Source organism: Trichechus manatus, unplaced genomic scaffold (assembly GCF_000243295.1).
Source record: "Trichechus manatus latirostris isolate Lorelei unplaced genomic scaffold, TriManLat1.0 scaffold00140, whole genome shotgun sequence".
Classification (NCBI taxonomy): domain Eukaryota; kingdom Metazoa; phylum Chordata; class Mammalia; order Sirenia; family Trichechidae; genus Trichechus; species Trichechus manatus.
In genome coordinates, this window is record NW_004444076.1 from 4,954,912 (window position 1) to 4,976,821 (window position 21,910).

The 21,910-nt window shown below is 42.8% G+C and overlaps 1 protein-coding gene across 2 annotated transcripts in view; it reads right to left on the bottom strand.

Moving 5' to 3' along the window:
- The window catches only part of ME3 (malic enzyme 3), a 244,626-nt gene extending 236,597 nt beyond the window's left edge, over positions 1–8,029 (bottom strand). Inside the window, exons 1-2 of one of the 2 annotated variants that reach the window (XM_004385527.2) lie at positions 7,601–8,029; positions 7,029–7,226 (exon numbers count right to left, since the gene is read on the bottom strand). In XM_004385527.2, coding sequence (XP_004385584.1) covers positions 7,029–7,211 — 183 coding nt within the window. In that variant the 5' untranslated portion in view covers positions 7,212–7,226; positions 7,601–8,029. Of the gene's footprint in view, positions 1–7,028; positions 7,322–7,600 lie in introns of those variants that run through there. The other variant, XM_023739802.1, reaches the window with a different exon arrangement.
- Between the last annotated feature and the right edge of the window lie 13,881 nt (positions 8,030–21,910).

The window sequence follows — 21,910 nt, forward strand, 5'->3', positions numbered from 1 at the left end:
TGAAAGGCACAAGACAGGAAGCTGAAAGACCAATTAGGAGGCTCTTGCATAATCTAGACATGAGATGATGGAGTGAACAAGGCTCTGGGGATGTAAAGAAACTGATAGATTTTAAAGATTGGGGTAAAATTGACAGAGTAAGAGAATGAAAGCTTCAAATTAACATTTTGTGACATATCTTCAATATCCATTCTCTAATGGTGTAGAATTTTTAGATGAAAACATAGATACTCAAGTAAGGATTACATTTCTCAGGTTCTCTTGCAGCTAGACATGGCATATGATCAACTTCTGGTCAACCGGATGTGAATGGAAGTGATATTCGCAACTTCCAAATTGTGCTCTTAAAAAGAAAAATCATGTCTTCCCTTTCTCCCATTTCCCCTTCCCACTGGCTTCTGTATGGAATCGATGGTAGAGGCTAGAGCAGCCATATGGCACCATAAAAGGCAAAATCAATCCACATACCAACCCAAGATTGCCAACCTTGAGTTGTTTACGAGAGAGAAGCATGCTTCTGTTTTGTTTAAGCCTCTGTATTTGGAGGTGACTTTGTTACAACTGCCTGATCTTTAGCCTAACCAATACAAGTTCTTTCAGCTGTTCCAAGCACAAAGTCCCAACACCAGTGCTTACCAATCCAAAGAAGCTAACACAGTATTCAACTGGGACAAATTTAATTCCAACCTGTCTCTGCTCGTTTATTTTTAAAATATCTGCACAGTATTCGAGCTTCAATGCCCTGAGTCATTGCACAAGAAGTTCAAGTCCTACAGTAAATTGCTGCTTCTGGAACTAATATTTACTTAATAATCCATTGCTTTTCTTTCAATCAAGGAGGCCCAATTCTATATCAAATCTGAAGCAGAGGTCTCAGGAAAACACATTATCTGTCTTCAGGGCAGACAACAATTTCTAATTTTCCATACAATCTAGCAATCATCTCCTGATTGATCGATGAGCCAAATCTACAATGACTCCCCCCACCAAAAGGAGACAAAATCTAGTTCCAAACTGGCACTGAATAGAAACATATACTTTATTCAAAGGTAAATCTTTGATGTGTAGGAGTCTACTAAATCACCACTGATTTTGGAGGGATTCAGGTGAAACCTGTCCAGCCTCAGATATGTAACCAATGTTCAAGAGCTGACCACCAAGCCTTACATGTTTATTCAGCAAAACTCAGAGTCCACTTGGGAAGGTGGTCACCAGCCTGCGCCTTGCAGTTTCTGAGGGCTCCACTACAGGAAATGTGCTCATCCACAATCACAGTGATTTGACTTAGCACCCTTCTTATCCATCCCTGAACATCAAGCTCTAGGAATTGAGAAAGAAAAAAACTGCAGAGAAGCAGGCGAAGGGGCAGTGGAGTTTTATGGCAAAAATCCCTGTTAGCTTGTGGGTCAAAGGGGGAGACTGATGCGCTCTTGGAAATAACATTCCCCTTTGGTAAAATACCCTGAAGTTTAGTAAGATTAGAGTCAAATAAGTGCATTTGCTTCAAAATAGGCCACATCTAGGCATTTATCTAGGCAATGAGAGCATCAGGCTAACTGTGAAGTAGCGACATTAATAAAATTGAGAGGAAAGAGGCCATGACTGGATTGAGATCATGTAAAGAACAAATATTTCTTGAATAGCTAAAGTAAGACACAGGGAATGTCAGGTGATAAGACAGACTCTGTCCTCAAGGAGTTTAGAGTCTAGAGTGGAAGACAAACCAACCAGCTGTTACAATAGCGTGCTCAGTGCCAAAAGGAAGCAAACACAGAACGATAAGATGTATGGGAGGGGACTGAAATGCAGTTTGGGGGCTGGCGAATAGGACAGGCTTCCCAAAGGAGGTGACGGTAAGCTGAGGCTGGAAACAATCTGATGGCCTGCTTGCTACAATCATAGAAAGGGAATGATACCTGCCTGTGAAAAGACCACTATAAAATGGGGGTCAGAGTTGCCTACATAACATAAGTAAAACATGTGTGATGTAATCAAATATTTACTCCATAGCCACGATATAGTTCCTTGGTGGTGCAAACGGTTAAGCGCTTGGCTGCTAACTAAAAGGTTGGAGGTTCGAGTCCACCCAGAAGCACCTTAGAAGAAAGGCCTGGCTCCCTTTGGGAGCAAGGGAGAATGAAGAGAACAGGATACAAGGAAAAGATTAGTCCAAAGGACTAATTGTCCACAGCTACCAAGGTCTCCACCGGACTGAGTCCAGTACAGCTAGATGGTGCCCGGCTACCACCACTGACTGCTCTGACCAGGATCACAACAAAGGGTTCTGGACAGAGCTGGAGAAGGATGTACAGCATAATTCTAACTCACAAAAAAAAAAAAAGACCAGATTTACTGGCCTAAAGGAGACGGGAGAAACCTCGAGAGTATGGCCCCCAGACACCCTTTTAGCTCAGTGGTGAAGTTACCTCCGAGGTTCACTGTTCAGCCTGGGAGTGGACCGCCCTGTAAAACCAAATGAGACTAACGAGGTACAGGAGTCCAGTGACAAGGGCCAGAAGGCAGAAGGGGACAAGGAAGCTGGTGATAGGGAACCCAAGGTTGAGTAAGGATATTGATGATGTGTTGTGAGATTGTTAACCATTGTCATAGGGCAACATTTGTAGTAACTGTTAAATGAGAAACTATTTTGTTCTGTAAGCCTTCATCGTTAAGTGAGAATAACAGCACAATTGGAAGAGCGTAGTCAATGTCACTGAACTGTGTATGTAGAAATTTTTGAAACGGTGTATCTTTGGCTATGTGTATTTTCACCAAAAAAAAAAAAAAAAAAAGGTTGAGAATTTAGAGGATTAATATGTTGTGGGGTTGTTAACCAATGTCATAAAACAACATGTGTACTACTGTTTCATGAGAAACTATTTGTTCTGTAAGCCTTCACCTGAAGTACAATAAAATATATATATATAAAAAAAAGAATGTATTATGTAGATTAAAATCCTCTTTTAAATAAAAAAAAGAAGAAGAAGAAGAAAGGCCTGGCAATTTACTTCTGAAAAATCAGTCATTGAAAACCCTATGGAGCACAGTTCTACTCTGACACATATGAGGTCTACATGAGTCAGAATCAACAAGATGGCAACTGAGTTTAGTTTTTTGGTATAGCTGCAAGCTACGTGGACAATAGAAGTCATTGTGTAAATTTTAGAAAAAAGGCAGAATATTAGTGAAAAAGGAAATAGAAGTTGACATATTGGTGAATTTGCATCATTCAGAAAATCTAGATTCCTGGGAAGAACTTGGAATAATCTAGTTCCAATTCTGTCATCAACAGGAACATGCCTAAATCAGCCAAAGCACATGTGAATGAGGATCGTCACAGCTATGCAGTAGACTGAAAATCAGGGTGGGCCGCCTCTGCCCACTTCTACAACCAATGAAGAGCTCTGTGAAGTCACATGACTTCCTCAACCTGTCTCTTCATCTGAAAACAAGGATGTTGGGTGAGAACAATGGCTGTGAAACACAGTTTTAAACTACATTCCACAGTAAAAACTAGCATTGTACATTGTGACTTAGTATACGCATCTTAATTAAGTGCAATATATTTGATATTTTTCTATTCGATTCTAATCCTTCTTTTTCTTCTTTTTTTAACGTTGGTTTGACCCACTAAACAGATTTCATGTCCCCAGTTTGTGACCCACAGTCTGAAAAATTCCAGACTAGATAATCTCTAAGGGCCCTTCATTCTGAGAACCATCAACATGAATCACTCAATATCTAACACGTTCGCAAAACCCATTGCCGTCGAGTCGATTCCGACTCGTAGTGACCCTACAGGACAAAGCAGAACTGCCCATAGGGTTTCCAAGGCTGTAATCTTTATGGAAGCAGACTATCACATCTTTTTCCCATGGAGCAGCTGGTGAGTTCAAACCGTTCACCTTTCACTTAGCAGCCAAGCACTTAACCACTGCACCACCAGGGCTCCTCATTTAAAACATTACAGTTTTCAAAGTGATTTCACAGGGTTGTCTCCTATGATCATCACAACAGCGGTGTAACATGGACAGAGGAGCTCATGAGATTCACCACAGAACATGTGGTGAGGGCATGGCTGAGCCGGACCAAAACTCAGCAGTTGCACAACAGCAGCTAACGTCCTGCTTAGTAGCTCTTCTCTGTCAGAGAATTCCACCTCCTGACCACCCTCTGCCCCAAGCTTCAACTTAAATACCTCTCCTGATCTGTCAAAAAAGTGAGCGTCAAATCTAGCAAACTCATCCTAAGAATTTTATGTTAAACTTCATGTTCATGCCCTTGCTAGATTCTTCAGGAACATACTCTGGGTGGGCTACTGTGCAGAGAGGGGGAAGACAGATGCATGAAACTCAGTTCCTGCCCTGGAGTTGCTCACTGTCTAGTACAAAAAGATGTATCCGCAAACACATCCACTAAGCGCAGCACAGAAGACATTTTAAAGTTGCACTTAAACGTTTTCTTAATGACAACCTTAGTTGTTCCATTTAACCTCAGCACAGGCCTCCCCATTTGGTTGATGGAGAGCACCAAGCTTCAAGCCTTCCCTGGAGACTCTGAGTGCTGGAGACCAACAGGACAGCAAGAGGGTGCACTCCAGTGGGAAGTAAAGGACACCCATGGCAGCTCCCTGACAGAGCTGCTTCCTCTGTTGCTTCGCCTCCTTCCCCAGGGTCAGTGAATGGAGAACGCCAACAGGCACTCTCAGCTTCAGCCTATATTCCCTCCTTCACTCCAGACCAGCATCAACTGACTGCAGGGATATATTAAAGATGTTGTTTAACATCACAAAAAGGTCAGGTCCCCTAGATTTATGGACAACTTGGCATTTATATTATTTGGGAGGAAAAAAAATTATATCAGGGAAAAGGGACAGAGACAAGAGTACTTTTAGAAGACAAATCTAGAGTTAAATAAAAGCATTGAAGTCCTTTATTTTCTTAACTATTTACAAATCAATGAGTTCTGGGTGGTAATATGCCAGTGCTTCTAAATCAATTACTGTCAAAAGGATTTGGAGCCTGAAGTCAGAATTTGTTGTTTTGCTTCTCCGCATCCATTCCTCCTTTCTCTGACAACAATGCCCAGATTTTACTGTGGGGAACCACAACCCCTTTATATAAGCCAGTTGGTGTGGCTGGGGCCAACCCTACCTTTAACTCCAGGGGTGATTCCTGACTGGCTTAAGTTCTTTGTGATTGATTTGAGAATGGGCAGGGAATCTAATCAGAGTCAATGAGACAGAGGATTACTTTTCTGAGACTTCAGAGAAAGTGTCCTTTTTTTTTTTTTTCCTCACAGGAGCTACAAGAAGAGAATGTTTCTGTATCCCTGCATGGTGTGGTGTGAGAATGACGAGGTGGAGGACTGTGGCAGCACTGAGGTGACAGACTCCAGTGAGGATGCAAGGGACATAACTGAAGGCAGAGCACAGAGCCAGAGAGAGCCTGCAACCTTACAGATGTCCTTTGGACTACTGGATCAAGCCTTACCAGCAACCCTTCCTGCAGATTTTTTTTTTTTTTAGTCAAACAAGTCTTTTATTTGTTTAAACTAGTTTTAGTTTTCTGACATTTGCTACCAAAGTAATTTAAACTGATACAAATATGTTACATATCCCAAAGTAGTAATGTAACAGGATTTAAGGTCTCTTTTGAGGGAGACAGAGGGTTATTGTGATAGGTGGAGATTGAGAGAAAGATTTTTTCTTAACTTCTATTAATTCTGCAGGAAACAATCACAATAGTTAGTGTCTAGAGTTGTTCCTGTTTCTCAAAAACACCTTTCCCATGCAGATCGCCCTGCTTGAATTTCATGATCCTGAGTCAGTCACTTAAAAGTTTATTTTGCAGTCATCACTTATTTATCAGACACTTTACATCATTTAAGATATAATTTTAAATTCAGTAATTCATTTGATTGTCACAATAACCAAATGAGGGAGGATTGAGGGATCTATCATAATATCCATTTTAGGCAGGAGAAAGTTGAGCCTCAGAGAAGTTAAATGAGATGCTCAAAATAATTTCAGGAAGTGGATGATGGGGTTGGGGTAGGGAGAGACAGTCCTCAAATCTAGGTCTCTTGCTTCCTGGGTTTAAACACCATCCTATGTCTCCCTACTCTAATCCTCTGAACCAAAGATGCTAAACTCTACTCCCAAAAACAAATCTGTGCTCTTAGTTAATGCATAAAATTTTGGCAGTGGGCGAGGCTTGACCAAAGCACCGAGATCCCCAATAAGTGGCAGAGCCAGAACGAACTAGCTAGTGATCTTGGGCCGTCCCCCTTTGTCTGGTTTTCTCATCTGTAAAAGGAGAGGTCTAAAAGTTCTCTGATTCTGGCCCTTCCTCTCTCCCCACTCTCAAATTTTTTCCCCAGAATAATAACTATAACCTTAAAAATAAATAAATAAATAAACCATTGCTGTGGAGTCGATTCCGACTCATAGCGACCCTATAAGACAGAGCAGAACTGCCCCATAGGGTTTCCAAGGAGTGGCTCGTGGATTCGAACTACTGAACTTTTGGTTAGCAGCTGAGCTCTTAACCACTGAGGTGTTTTTTGTTTTTTAATTATAACCTTTGCTGGCATTTATTCTCACTGGGTGCCAGGCATTGTGCTAAGAACACTACTTCCATTAACTCTGTAAACCTCACAACACCCCGAGACAATCATCTCTCTTTTACAGATAAGGAAACCTGGACTCAGGTTAAATGAACTAACCCAAATCGCAGAATGACTAAGTATCAGCGAGATCTGACCCCAGGTCAGATAGGCCATGAAGACCTTAACCCAGTCTGAACTGTTCTCGCAGAGGAAATTAGGCTCCTCGCCTTACTAGTCACCGTTCCCTACACAGAAGTGGTGAGTGGGAGGCAAACTGAGTCACGCCAAGCCCCTGCAAGGCAATAACCGGAAACCGCTGGAACGGCTCCAGGGAGGTTCCTTCCCAGGCCCAGGAGGCGGGGCACCCCTCCCCGCCCGCCACAGGATCTCCGCTCAGGCCATGCGTCCCTTCCCGTTACCTTGTTGAGATGCGGGTTCCTGGTGACATCGTATCCGCGCTTCTTCAGGGGCACCGGGCGCACCGGGCCAGCCTTGGAATGGCAGCCTCGGGTGGGCGCGGAGGTCGCCCAGCTCGGGAGGGTGCCACAGGCCCGGCCCGACAGGAGGGCCAACCGTACGCCGGTGCCCAGCGAGGCGCCCATGGTCCTAAGGCAGACCTGGCACCGGGGAGAGACCAAGGTCAGGGGCGCCTTCCAGCCAGCCAGGTCCCACACGCGCCGCGGGAAACCGGGCCTAAGCCAAGGACGCGTCCTCAGTGAGAGGGCAGGGGGTCCTGAAGGCTGAAAGGCGCCAGGCCCCGCCCCTCCTCGGGGGCCCCCAGCGCGGCTCTCTGAGACGCGCCGCCACTTGCAGTGCCCCAGGCCTAGTGAAGCGCCGGGCAAAGCGAAAGCAATCCCAGAAAGCAGATCCGGTGCGGGTGACAGCCCGGGCCACCCCCGCCCATAGTACCACGAAGGAGAGGCGACTGCGCGGCGAGGGGTCCCTGAGTCCCCAACTTCACTCGGTAGCGTCCCCACCTTCCCCGGCCCACCTGCGCTGTGCCTGAAGCTTCTATCTACTCGGCCCTGCTGCGGGGCAGGCAGGGCGAGACGCCACGGTCCGTTGTTCCTCTCCCGCCAATGGCTCAACCGCGCCGGCGGCCGCGAGCGCGCGGGGCTGGTGCGTTCTGGAAACTGCGGCTCTGAGACCTTTGTTTGCAGTGCTGAATCTCCGCTGAGAACGCGCATAGGGCGCCTCACAAACGCGTGCACGTGGCTCTGTAGTGACAAGGTGAAGTTCAGAATGCTCCCTGAGCCCTTCCATCTTGGCAAGTCTGAACGCACAGAGGGGATTTAAGGTTTAGGGGTCAACATACCCTCTCCCCCACCACCATTTTGGGAAGATCTTGGCTCTGAGATTCGCAGTAGAACTCCCCAGGCACCTAGGGCTCAGTGTCGCCTTGCACTGTCCAGTACAATAGCCATTAGCCACATGTGGCTATTTAAATGAATTCAAAAAAATTAAAAACCCAGTTCCTCAGTTGCACTAGCAACATTTTAAGTGCTCAAAAGTCACGGGTGGTTAGTGGATATGGGATTGAACAGCCCAGACATGAAACATTTCCTTCTTTGCAGAAAGTTCTGTTGTGCAGTACTGATATAGGGTCTTCAGTTACTAAGAGGGATTCTAGGGATACCATGGAACCTGGATTTCTGGAGCCAAACAGGGACCTTGAAATCCATCTAACCTTAAACTTAATTTCAAACACTCACCACACAGTAGTCAAGAGATTCCGTTTAAAATATATGGTCCATTGTGTGTGGTATGAAATCCAAACTCTTTCCTGGGCCTAAGGGTTACGCTATAGCTTGGATCCTCCCAGCTTCTCCAAGTTCATCCCACTCCATTTCCCCCTTTCTGAGCTCTAGCCACACTTGCTCCTCCCTGTACTTCCACCCCACCCAGTGCCCTCCACCTCAAGATCTTTGCATTTGCTATTGCCTCTACTTGGAATGCTCATACCCTAACCCTCCAAACACCTGCCTCATCACTGTCTCTCAGATCTCCACTTAGTTGTCAGCACAAAGGCATTTTCTACACTCCATCCAATGTCAGCCTCCATTCCTGACTATAGAGTGAAGGTTTCTCCCCCCTTTTGTAGAATTTACCACAGTCAGTACTTAGCTTGTTTTCCACTCTCCCACTTCAGTCTCCTTTACTGACTGAGAAGAGTGACACTGAACAGAACCTGGGGTTTCCACCCGGCAACAGTGCAACCGTTCTCACTCTCCTTTTCTGAGTCGTTCCTCCTCCATTAACATAAACTCACTACCCCCTGAATTTCCTACCTAATCTTTTGAGTTACTGTTATCAGTGTAATCCCGTATAGATAGATCTTGAAAGAGCACAATGCTCAAGGCAGACATTCTTTAATAGTTAAGCTAAACTATTGTTTGGTTTTAAGAAGACTTCAGGTGATATTTTTGGTTTAAGGTTTAAAGATTATTTTAGGGTGTCATAGATTGAACTGTGCCCCCAAAAGTATGTGTCAACTTAGCTAGGCCGTGATTCCCAGTATTGTGTGATTGTCCACCATTTTGTCATCTGATGTGATTTTCCCGTATTGTAAATCCTACCTCTATGATGTTAATGAGGCAGGATTACAGGCAGTTATGTTAATGAGGCAGGACTCGGTCTAGATTAGGTTGTGTTTTAAGTCAATCTCTTCTGAGATATAAAAGACAGAAGCCAGCAGAGAGACATGGGGACCTCCTATCACCAAGAATGAACCAGGAAGGGTGCACATCCTTTGGATCCAGGATCCCTGCGCTGAGAAGCATCTAGATCGGGGAAGACTGATAATAAGGACCTTCCCCCAAAGCCAACAGAGAAAGAAAGCCTTCCCCTGGAGCTGGTGCCTTGAATTTGGACATCTAGCCTCCTAGACTATGAGAGAATAAATTTTTCTTTGTTAAAGCCATCCACTTGTGGTATTTCTGTTATAACAGCACTAAATAACTAAGACATAGGGCAATACTTTCAGGGGTTCATCCAGCCTCCATGACTCCAGAAAGTCTGGAGTCCATGAGAATTTGAAATCCTGTTCTTCATTTTCCTACTTTTGATCAGGATTTTCCTACAGAATCTTTGATCAAAATGTTCAGAAATGGTAGCTGGGCACCATCCAGTTCTTCTGGTCTCATGGCAAAGGAGGCACTTGTTCATGGAGGCAATTAGCCACATATTCCGTATCCTCCTCCTATTCTGAAGCCAAGTTTACTCTTGAACTGTACATTTATCTGAGCCTATAAATGATATTTTTCCCCCTTAAATTAGTTTAAATCAGATTTTTTATTGCTTCAACCGAAAGAATATCAATGGATACTTTCCTTCTAACACTATTTTGTATATTTTTACATCTTCTCCAACATCTTGAAGGCAGGGATTAGATGTGTAGGGTATGTGTGCGTGTTTCCATCTTTTGGTACCTGGTATATAGCAAATTCTCAAAAATGTCTGAACAAGTCTGCCTTTGCTCAATACAATGACCTTTCTCTCACCTGGAGAATTTTTAATAGGTAACCTCAGTCATTTGAAACTCAGCGAGAAACCAGAATGTAAACAACAAAGTCTCCAAACAAGCAAATACAATTGTTAAATAATCTGTTCACTAAAGTTCAGACCGTTTACGTGTAAGGTTCTCCCTCATATGCTCACCTGTGACCTATACTGTCTTCACCCAGACATAACTGTAGCATTTTTTTTTTTTTTTTATTGCATGTATGTCTTTGTTCTTTGGTCACAGAAAAGAGAGGTGCTAGAGGCAGGTCCACTAGGTGCAGCAGAAGAAAGAATCCTGAAAGGAGGTGAATTCTCTGTTCCACAAAGTTGCCAAGGGACCCAGGTTCTTTCTCTATCGTTGCTGTGCTGTTCTCTGCAGCATTGCCCTCCTCTACGTGGACGCATTACTTATACATTAGCATCCCAGCCATTAGAAAGGGGGAAAGAGGAAATGGAGAGCAAGCAATTCTCTTAGGGAAGTGATGTGGAAGTTGAACACATTACTTCTACTCATGTTCTGTTAGTGAAAACAGTCACATCAAACTACAGTTCAAGGCAGACTGGAAAATATTGTCCTAGCTGGAGGGTATCTATGGGCTCTACTAAAGCTCAATAGGGGAGAGAGATCTATCACTACAAGGATGAAGGGAAGAATGGTTCTTGAGGGCTGGTAACTAGAAGCTTGTTGTTGGGCACCATCAAATCAATTCTGGCTCATAGTGACCCCATGTAACAGAGTAGAACTGCCCTGTAGGGTTTTCTTGGCTGTAGTCTTTACAGAAGAGATCACCAGGTCTTTTTCCTGCTGAGCCACTGGGTGGGTTCGAACTGCCAACCTTTAGGTTAGCAGCCAATCGCTTAACCATTGTGCCACCAGGGCTCCTTCTAGAGATATAATAAGCATTTTATATTAAAGTGTTTGGTGTATAGAAGGTGCTCAGAAACTGTTATTATTGGCATATGTGCTTTGTATTTCTGGTTTCATGGCAACTTCTTTACTTTTAGAGTATTAGAGAGACCAGGTTTAGAACCATGAAAACTTTCCAGAACTTCTTACAACTCCATGGAACTCTGACTTCCTTAGCTAGCCAGCCTTATGGTCCAGGTCCCCATAATTTGTCTTGGCCCCTCTCCTCTCACATCCCACTTACTGACTTCTGCCATCATTGTAATGCTGCTTCCTGGGGAGGTAGTGGTCCCATTGCCATTCCCCCTGACCAGAGTGCCCGTATTCCTAGAGCACTAAGAACATTTGCCTTTCCATTCTGATTGCAGAGATTTGCATATCTACCTGTTGCCCTACTAGATTGTGAGTTCCTCAAGGACTGGAACCACCATTTACAATCCCTTGCTTTTGCAGTTCCTAGGACAGTGCCAACACTGGGAGTGCACTCAGTTTATTGAATTAAATAAATTTGATGTGAATCAAATGATAACTTTCCAAGATGTGGATCTGATTGAAACCAAATTTGGTACATTGTTAAGGGATATTAAATTACCTTCAAGCTAGATCTGTAGTTTAGTCTGCTATCTTGAAACAATATCATTTGTCTTCTGTAAACAGATTTTAATGACCCTATGTGTATGGGTTAAAATATAAAAGTGCATTAAAAATTCATTATTGTTCAGCTAATTCTATGTCTTCACACATTGATTTATAATATTCTGTGTGATGTTGTATGTTTATGATTAAAACAACTCTTTAATTCATATTGCTGCTAGTAATATTTTTAGCTACTTCAGCTGTATTATTTTCTTACACCAAAGCAGAATAGTGAGGAACATTTCCTTTCTTTATCCAAATGAAGTAAGCCTTGTCACTCACCTCTCCTCCTCGTGTCCTGTTGTCTGGGTCTTTGCTCAAGCTGTTTCCTCCGCTTCCAGAATCTGCCAGTTGAAGCCCTGCCCTTCCTTCACAGCTCAGCTCACACACCGTATCTTCCAGCAAGCCCTCCTTGCAGGTTCCCCAGCTACAGCTCTCCCTCCCTCCTTTATGCTCCCCAAACTCTGTCACTTGTATCTCTCCTATTGCTTTTACAGGCTGCTTCTCTGTGAAATTGTTTATTTATGTATCTGTTTCTTCTACCCTCAAAGGGGCTCATAGAGGTAAAAGTAACAACTTTGGATTCAGACGGTCTTCAGTTCACCACTGACTAGCTTGGGCCTTTTACGTGACCTCTTTAAGCCTCACCACTCTCATGGATAAAACTGGGATCCTAATATCCCTTCCCATGTTGGCTTTTTGGCGGATTTATTTCCTTATTTTTAGAGCACTATAACACACTATCACATGCCAGGCACTATTCTAAGTACTTTATAAATACTAATTAATTTCATCTTAAAATATTCCTGGGAAACACTGAGCTGGTTGTTAAGCTTTTGTCTCTCAGATCTATCTTTCTATACTCTGATTTATAGCTGGAGCTCGTCTTTGCAAATCCATTTTTCTTTGGTAGCCAACTTCCTGTTAGTTTCTGCCAACAGGGGGCACTAGAGAGAGATTTGAAGGGTTGGGTGGTGAGAAGGAATTTACTCTTTCTGTTTGCTTGCTACTGATTCCTTGCAGTATCTCCCTAGCAACACCCTTAACCTAGCATCAGTTGTTGATTCTAGCCTCCAACTTCCTTCCGCACTCAAGAGCCAGCCCTGCCAGGCCCCACAGACTTAGCAGGGGTTCTCTTCCTCCATGGGTCCAGGTTCTGATGATCCCAGCCTCTTCTGTTTGTTCCTGCAGCCTGAGGGATCCCTACGGTTACTGTCTATGATTGCCTCAGTGTCGCCACCCTTTTTATTCAGCCCTCTCCCAAAACAAAAACAAAAACAAAAAAAGCCTTCGAGTTGATTGTGACTCATAGTGACACTACAAGACAGAGTAGAACTGCCCCAAAGAGTTTCCAAGGAGCGGCTGGTGGATTTTGCTGACCTTTTGGTTAGCAGCCATAGTGCTTATCCACTACGCCACCAGGGCTCCATTCAGCCCTGTAATCCAAAAAACCAAACCCATTGCCTCTGAGTGGATTCTGAGTCATAGCAACCCTATAGGACAAAATAGAACTGCCCCATAAGGTTTCCAAGGAGCTCCTGGTGGATTCAAACTGCTGACCTTTTGGTCAGTAGCCGTAGTTCTTAACCACTACACCACCGGGGTTTCCATTCAGCCCTCTAGAGCCTGTGAAACCAGTTCTTTACATTAAATTCCTTTTATTGAGATGTATCTACTGTGATTCTGTTTTCTTGATTGAACCCTGTCTGAAACAGATTGATATAATTATTACCCCCATTTTATAGGTGAGGAAACAAAATACAGAGATGCTAAATAACTCAACTGATGTCATATAGCTGGTAAGGAGGTGAGCTTGGATTTAAACCCAGGCTCCAGAGGCCATGCTGGTCACCAGGACACTACGGGTTAACATATGTAAAGTGCTTAGCCAGTTCGAAGATCTTGGATCATCATCCTGTCACCTCATTGTTACTCTTCACCCTTGCATCTTGGACAACACCCAGAACAGGATTGTGTGCGATAAATGCCTACTGAAACATCAATGGAAAGTGCAGAAAAATCTACTGAGTTTGACTGACCCCAATAGGGGATGACGTTAGGAAAGGACATGGAGGTGCTAGGGGGACCACGGAGCCTTTGCATCCTATCCTCTGACCCCATTCCTTTGGGGCTGTTTCCAGGGTAACTGATTCTCCCTCTCTTCATATGGCTCTCCCGGCTTCCCTGTCACCTTTGCTTTGTCCCATTGTACCTTGGCTTCTTGACTTCAGTTTTTCTATTTATTAAGTGGGAATAAACAGTTCTCTGACATTCTGAAAATGCCACAGGAGAAATAAGACTGTAGCTTTGTTGGGTATCTGAAGAAAAAAATGTTACATTCTCTATTTTTCTATTCCATTGCGTCCTATTTCTCTTTTCTTCTGTTGCATGTCTTAGTTTTTTAAATACATACTTTTAACAAGAAAAAATAGTTTCTTAAGCAACCACATTTCTAATAGAGGTGGTCCACCCAATTCAGTTATCACAAAAACACTTTGGAATCTTTGTTTATAAACTGATTCAGTCTCTATTCAAGTAGTTGTTACACCAAACATAGTTGCTTCCGGGTACCTGTTGCCACCGAGTTAATTCTGACTTATAGAGACCCGACAGGACAGAGGAGAACTGCCCCATAGGGTTTGCAAGGCTATAATCTTTACAGAAGCAGACTGCCACGTCTTCCTCAGAGAAGTTGGTGGGTTCAACCCCCTGACCTTTCGGTTAATAGCCGAGCAATTACTCACTGCACCACCAGGGCTCCTTTGCTTCCAGGTAGAAGGATATAAATTATTTCATTTCTCATTGGACTCCCTGCCTAGTTCTTAGTTAAGTCCTGCAGCTAATTCTCAACAGGCCAGGGTCTAAAAGTTTCTGCCCTGGCATACAGGCCAGCACTTATTTTCTAGTTGTGCTAGTTTGGGCACAATTTATAATCCATTTCATATATGCCCCCACTTTCCTCTTACAATAGAAGCACCAAGAAGAAAATGTTGTCCTTGCTCAGAATGACCAGGAAGAGAGCTAATAACCAGTACTTCTTGTGTATTTTCTAGGCCTCCGGTTTTCCCAGAGGTTGTTTAAAAACATCTATTTTCTGCCCCTCTTGAAACACTCTATTCAAGCACTCAGTCCTCTGACAGCCACCACGCCATTCCCTCCATTATGATCCCAGCCTCTCAGCCTCCTCGCTCCTCACACAAAAGTAAGACAAAAAGGCAACTGTTAGAAAAAGGCAAGACGCGGAAACAAATCCATGGCAGCAGCTGCTGAGCTAAGCAGCTGATAAGGGGGAACAAATTTGTGCCCTCAGTGTTTGTTTGGAGGTCAGGGCGGTGGCCCAGCGGGGTAAGGGAAGGGCTCTTTGTCCATGATGTGATTCGTCCATCTGGCCCATTCAGCACCCCCCTGGACCAGCTGACCCTTGCCCCAGCTGCTTTACCAGCTCCTTCATCGGCTCCGAGCTTGTTAAACTGTAATGAGCATATCCTCAAGCTTCCTAATTGACTTTGCAACAGTCCTGACGCACTTCAATAACGGGAGGAAATTGTTTTTCCTGTTGACTGCCTTATCTCTCCATGAAACAAAAATGGTCAGCTTTCTGGAGGAATCCTGAAGTTCTTGCTAGAGCTTGGGTTATTTTTGTTTTCAGTGTTTGTTTTTAAAAAAATTTAATAAACTTTATTTTTTAGAGCAGTTTTAGGTTTATAGAAAAATTGTGCAGAAAGTTCCCACATACCCCTGGGCCTCTACACACTGTTTCTCCTGTATTAACATCTTGCATTACTATGATACATTTATTATAACTGATGAACTAGTATCAATACATTATTATTAACTGAAGTACATGGTTTACATTGTTGTGTTGTTGTTAATGTGCTGCCGATTCTGTTCCAACTTATAGTGACCCTATAGGACAGGTAGAATTGCCCCATAGGGTTTCCAAACAGCGGCTGGTGGATTTGAACTAGCTGACCTTTTAGTTAGCAGCTGAGCTCTTAACCACTGTGCCACTGGCGCTCCATAGTTTACATTAGGGTTCACAATTTTTGTTGCACAGTCCTATGGGTTTTGACAAATTGTAGTGTCATATGTCCACCATCACAATATCATACAGAATAGTTTTAAGTGTGTTTTTTAAATTGCTATATATGTAACACAACATTTGCCAATTTAACATTTTTCCCATGTAAAATCTAGTGACATCAATTACATTAATCATACTGTGCAACCATCACCAGTACCCATTGCCAAATTTCCCATCACCATACACAGAAACTCAGTGCTTCCTAAACAATGACTACCATTTCCCCTTTCCCTCCTGCCCCTGGTAACCACTAATAAACTTTGGTCTCTGTATCTTTGCCTGTTCTAGGTATTTCATATGAGGGAGATCATTCAATATTTGTCCTTTCGTGACTGACTTACTCCTTGAGTGCTTTTTTAAAAAGTGTGTTTTCTATATGTGCGATTGGTAAAGACAGGCCGTTCCTGGCGAACTTGGGTTCTCTTTGGCTCTTTATCACTTCAACTGGTTTTTGTTTTTCCTTCTCACAAGATTTAGGCCCTCGGCCCCTCCCCTTGGCTCCGATTCAGCCTCAGATTCCTCAGCCTGGGTTCACTGAGCCTTCCCCCCCCAAAGACATGTAATTTGTTTTCTTTGTGGATTCACAAGCTTAGCACTTCAGCTTGTGTAGTTTATTATTATAATGGGATGTTATCTGTGTCATCCGGCAGCCCGCAGAGCAAGCATTCACTGGGATGCATTCACTCTGCCATGAAACTGAACATAGATTCTGACTGAAAGGTCAGTGTTTCTCCATCCAGCTCATAACAATTGTTCGCCGCAAGCTGCTCATTATTGGGAACATGGGCACTTCTAAGAGCAGGTGATTTATTTCTTCTTCTTAGCTAGAACTTTGGACTTGGTATCAAATGTAAAACAAATGTTTGTTTTGGTATCAAGTGTTTACAAAGGGTAAAAGCAGAGACTGATTAAGCAGCATCCAAGTGATATGGACTTGAGATACTTTGTTTTTTGCTTTTGAGTCATTATAATTCGCTCTACACCTTTAAAACAAACAAACAAACAAAAAAACTTGGCCTGCCGTTTAAAAGCAGATTTTGAGATTTCAGCTCCATCAGCATGTTATTTAACACTTTAATTTGCACAATAAAATAAGGCATATAAACCAAGGTCTCTGTTTCCAGTTGTCTTCCCAGATTTTTGCCAATATAAATTTCAAGTTCTTTGTGTAGTGGCTAAGAACTTTCCCTGGAGTCAGATAACCTGGGTTTGGATTCCAGCTCTGCCACTCACTATCTATGCAACCCTAAGGAATTTACTTGACCCTCTGAACCCCAGTTTTCTTATCTATAAAATGAAGATAATAATAGTACTTAACTTGTAGGGTGGTTGTGAGGATTAAATACTTGGCACATAGCAAATCTTTAATAAATATTAGCTTATCATTTTAAAACTTCTTCTATATTCCTGCAGAAGAACTCTTTGCACATAGTTACTAAATAAACATTGATTAAATTGCAGTTAACTCAGTTTTCAAAAGTCCAGTGTAAAAACGGCTTGGAGGCAGTGTCTGATCTCCTCCAACCTCACAAGGGAGAAGGAGAACCAAGATCAACAACCCAAGGATGATTCCTATGAGGTGGAGGTCAGGCATGCCTCCTCTCTCTGCCATCTTTACTAACCCCGACACCAACCATCCTTCCCACAGCACTCTCTACAGAACTCACAAACCGTACTCACAATTATGGGGTTTATTAGGAAAGTAACAGGTTACAATTCAGGCTCAGGAACACTCAAGGATATAATTCTTTTCCCAGCCAAACTCTCAGGCATGCCTCTCCCTGGCCCTAGGTCTCTCCTCAGAGGCACTCAGCTTTCTCTGTCTGTGGGTCCGGAAGCCCCCTGAGCCGTCTCCTGTTTCTGGGTCTCTGCTGCCACCGCTTCTCACTGTCTTTCCGGTTACAGCTCACTCTCTCTCTGTTTGGCTGTTGAGTCAATTCCGACTCATAGCGACCCTGTAGAACTGAGTCGAATTGCCCCAATAGGATTTCCAAGGCTGAAATCTTTATGAATGCAGACTGCCACATCTTTCTCCTGTGGAGCAGCTAGTAGGTTCTAACCACCAAGCTTTTGGTTAGCATCTGAGATCTTAACCACTGCACCACCAGGGCTCCTTTTAGTGCATATAAAATTAGTCATTCTAGAGTTGGAAGGGACCTTAGAAATCATCTACGTTTTATAATAAATCAGTGATGGCACAAGAATAAGAACTTTGCTCCCTGGGGTGAACTTTCTGGATACAAGGAAACACTTAATAACATTCATCACTAGTGCGGAGGTACCTAATGAAATGAGGAAAACTCTTTGCTTTGAGGAAGAAACAAACATCCTTTACGATTAAAACAGTGCATAAAGAGAAATGAAGTTCTGATACGTGCTACTACATGGGTGAACCTTGAAAACATTATGCTAAGTGAAATAAACCAGACACCAAAGGACACTTGTCATCTGATCCCACTTATACGAAATATCTAGCACAGGCAAACGTATAGAGACAGAAGTTAATTAGTGGTTACCAGGGGCTGGGAGAGGGGAAAATGAAGAGTTACTAATTAAGGGGTATTGAGTTTCTGTTTAGGGTGATGGAAAACATTTGGAAATGGATGGTGGTGATAGTTGCACAACATTATGAATATAATTAATGCCATTGTGTTATACACTTAAAAATTATTGAAATGGCAAATTTTTGTTATATAGATTTTACCACAATTACAAAATTTAATCACACTCAGCAGCCTTATTTTTCTGCCTTTTATTTTTAAATTTTTATCAAGTTTCATGTTACAAAAAGACATTTTCTCCTATATGAGAAGAAAGTGAGGGACTGAAATAAAAACTAATCCAGATGCTGAGTACTGGAGCTAGCATAGACAGAAAGTTCATGGCAATTAATAGACTCTAAGTTAGGGATTATTGATCTAATCATAAGTCCTAAGAAGTTTGAAACAAGCCAAGAAGTTTTCCATCCCGGGCAGAATAAGAAGGAATTGATATTAGATGAGAATTCACAGAAAAGTTATCAAATTGGAACAACATGCTTGCATTTCTTAAACGTTACTTACTGTTCTTTATATTGCATGATAGGATATTGAGTGGGATTTTTCTTACTATCATAGGATTTCTGCTAAAACCTCAAGCTAAGGACAATAGGGGGTACCCTACATTCCACAAAGAAATGAAGGAGCCTGCAGACATGGCCTCTAGTGCTCTAAGGAGTGGCCAAACACGTCCTCCAACTCTTGCCTCCACTTCTCCATTGGTTAAGACTAGAGCCTATGGCAGAGGAGAGTTGGTAGATAAAGAAAGAAGCCTCCAGGGGAACCACACATGGAGATGAGGGTGCTGTAAGAGGGGCAGACCAATGTCTCAGTCTCTGGCTACCATTTAACAAGCTGCCCATTTTGGTGGGGACAGCACGGTGGAGCATCATGAGGCCACTCATGAGAGGGCCTGAACTGTGGCCCTGGAAGATGGAAAATTCTGAAGGCAACAGGCTGACTGGAGTAGTCAGTGATGGTAGGGAGAGGAGATCAGTTGTACGGTGGGGTGACCTTCCATTCTTCACAATGGCCAGGATGAGTGGAGTTTCTTTCTTTCTTTTTTTTTGGCTTTAACAAACAGAAATTTATTTTCTCACAGTTTAGGAGGCTAGAAGTCTGAAGTCAGGGTGCTGGCTCTAGGGGAAGGCTTTCTCTCTCTGTTGGCTCTGGAAGAATGTCCTTGTCTCTTCAGCTTCTGTTTCCTGGTTCTTTGGAGATCTCCACATGGCTTGGCATCTATCTTCCCCTACCTCTACTTTCTTTACTTGCTTAATCTGCTCTTTTTATATCTTCTAGTAGATTGACTCAAAGCACACCCTACACTAACCCTGCCTCATTAACATAACAAAGACAACCCATTCCCAAATCGGGTAATAACCACAGGCATAGAGGTTAGGGTTTACAACATATATTTTTGGGGAACAAAATTCAATCCATAACAGATATACTGCAGTCATGAGCAAAGTGAACTGAAACAAATTCTGGGGTCCATGAGATTGAAGTTAATGTCTGTTGCAATCATTCAGCGTTTAGCACAATGTCAGGCATAAAGTAGGTCTTCAAGGCATATCCATTGAATAAATATATGCTGAGTTCATGCCACCTTTTCTCTACCTGTATTTAAGAAATCCAGGGATCTATTCTTGTGTGTAATACATATCTAAATGAAAAACTGCTATAAATATTTTCAGGATTATCTCATTCTCTTTATAGTTGCATAAAAACAAACAAAAAACCTGTTGACATCCAGTAGATTCTGACTCATGGCAACCACATGAGTCTCGGAGTTGAACTGCTCCATAGGATTTTCTTGGTTGTAATCTTTAAGGAAGCAGATCACTAGGCATTTCTTCCATGGCACCGCTGGGTGGGTCTGAACCACCAACCTTAAGGTTAGTAGTCAAGTGCAAACTGTTCATGCCACTTAGAGACAACTTATAGCTGAATACAGCCACACAAATTCAGGGTCCAAGTTTGCAAGTTTGTTTGGATCACGTTGAGTGTGATTGCACAAATAACTTTTTAAAGAAGGAATTACATGGTACATTGAATAGCACTTAGCTGTATAAATAAATAAATGCAGATATAAGTTTATAGACCAAGGTTTTATGTCTATGCCTATAAATGTACGTGGCACTTGACAGGTGCTCAACAGAAATGTATTGAATGAATTAATTAATGAAAGCTTAATCTCTGACAATGAGTCAGAACTTACTATCTAATGACAGTTGCATAACTATTAGCTCTGTAACTTTTTTTTTCATTGTACTTTACATGAAGGTTTACAGAACAAATAGTTTCTCACCAAACAGTCAGCACACATATTGTTTTATGACATTGGTTAACATCCCCATGACATGTCAACCCTCTCCCTTCTCAACCTTTTTTTGGTGAAAATATTCATAGCCAAAGACACACCACTTCAAAAATTTCTACATGCACAATTCAGTGACATTGATTACATTCTTCCAGTTGTGCTGTTATTCTCACTTTAGATGAAGGTTTACAGAACAAAATAGTTTCTCATTAAACAGTTATTACACATGTTGCCCTATGACAATGGTTAACAACTCCACTACATGTCAACACCGTCCTTAATGAGTGGAGTTTCTTGATGGCCAAGGGGACTGAGCCATTTGAAGGTACAACTCCCGTGAGGTTGGCCTGTTCAGGAGAGGGACTATAGTAGCAAGAGGCTGTGAGTTTTACCCCCAGGGCCAGGAACTGAACACAAGGTCACAAGAGGTCAGACAGTGAGCTCTTCACCCAAGCCAGGCCCTTATAAGGACTTCCAAGAAAGCCTGCTCTTGTTTCCCACAACACATCCAGCTTTGGGCACTTGCCACACAGGGCATTAACAGTCATGAGAGAACTACAAAGAGTATAATCTGAATGAAAAAGCTTTTTGTCCCTTCTACTAGTTTCCTAAGAGGTCCCTAGGTGGCACAAATTGTTTGCACTAGGCTACTAACTGAAAAGTTGGCAGTTCAAACCCATCCAGCAGCACTGCAGATGAAAGACCTGGCAATCTGCTTCTGTAGAAATGACAGTCAAGAAAATCCTCTGGAGCACAGTTCTACTCTAACAAAGGAGGTCGCTATGAGTTGGAATTGACTTGATAGCAATGGGTTTGGTTTTGAATTTATTAGTTTCATTGGGCTGCTGTAACAAATTACCACAAATTTGGTGGCTTACAACAACAGAAATATATGCTATCAGTCATGGAGGCTAGAATTTCAAAATCAAGATACCAGCAGGGCCATGCTCCTTCTGAAGGCTCTAGGGGAGAATCTGTTCTTTGCCTCTTCTAGTGTCTGGTGGCTTCTGGCATTCCTTGGCTTGTGGCGTCATCACTCCAATCTCTGCCTCCGAGGTCACGTTGCCTCTTCCTCGTCTCTGTGTGTCTCTCCTGTATGTGTTTCTTATAAGGATATGTCATTGCATTTAGAGCCCACCCAGAAAATCCAAGTAGATCTTATCTCAAGATGCTTAATTTAATTACATGTGCAAAAACTCATTCACAGGTTCCAGGGATTAGGACATAGACATATCTTTTGGGCAGCCACAATTCAATCCATTACTCCTCTGTCCGTAATCTCCCTTTCTTCCTCCAATCCTGTAGGGACCACAGTT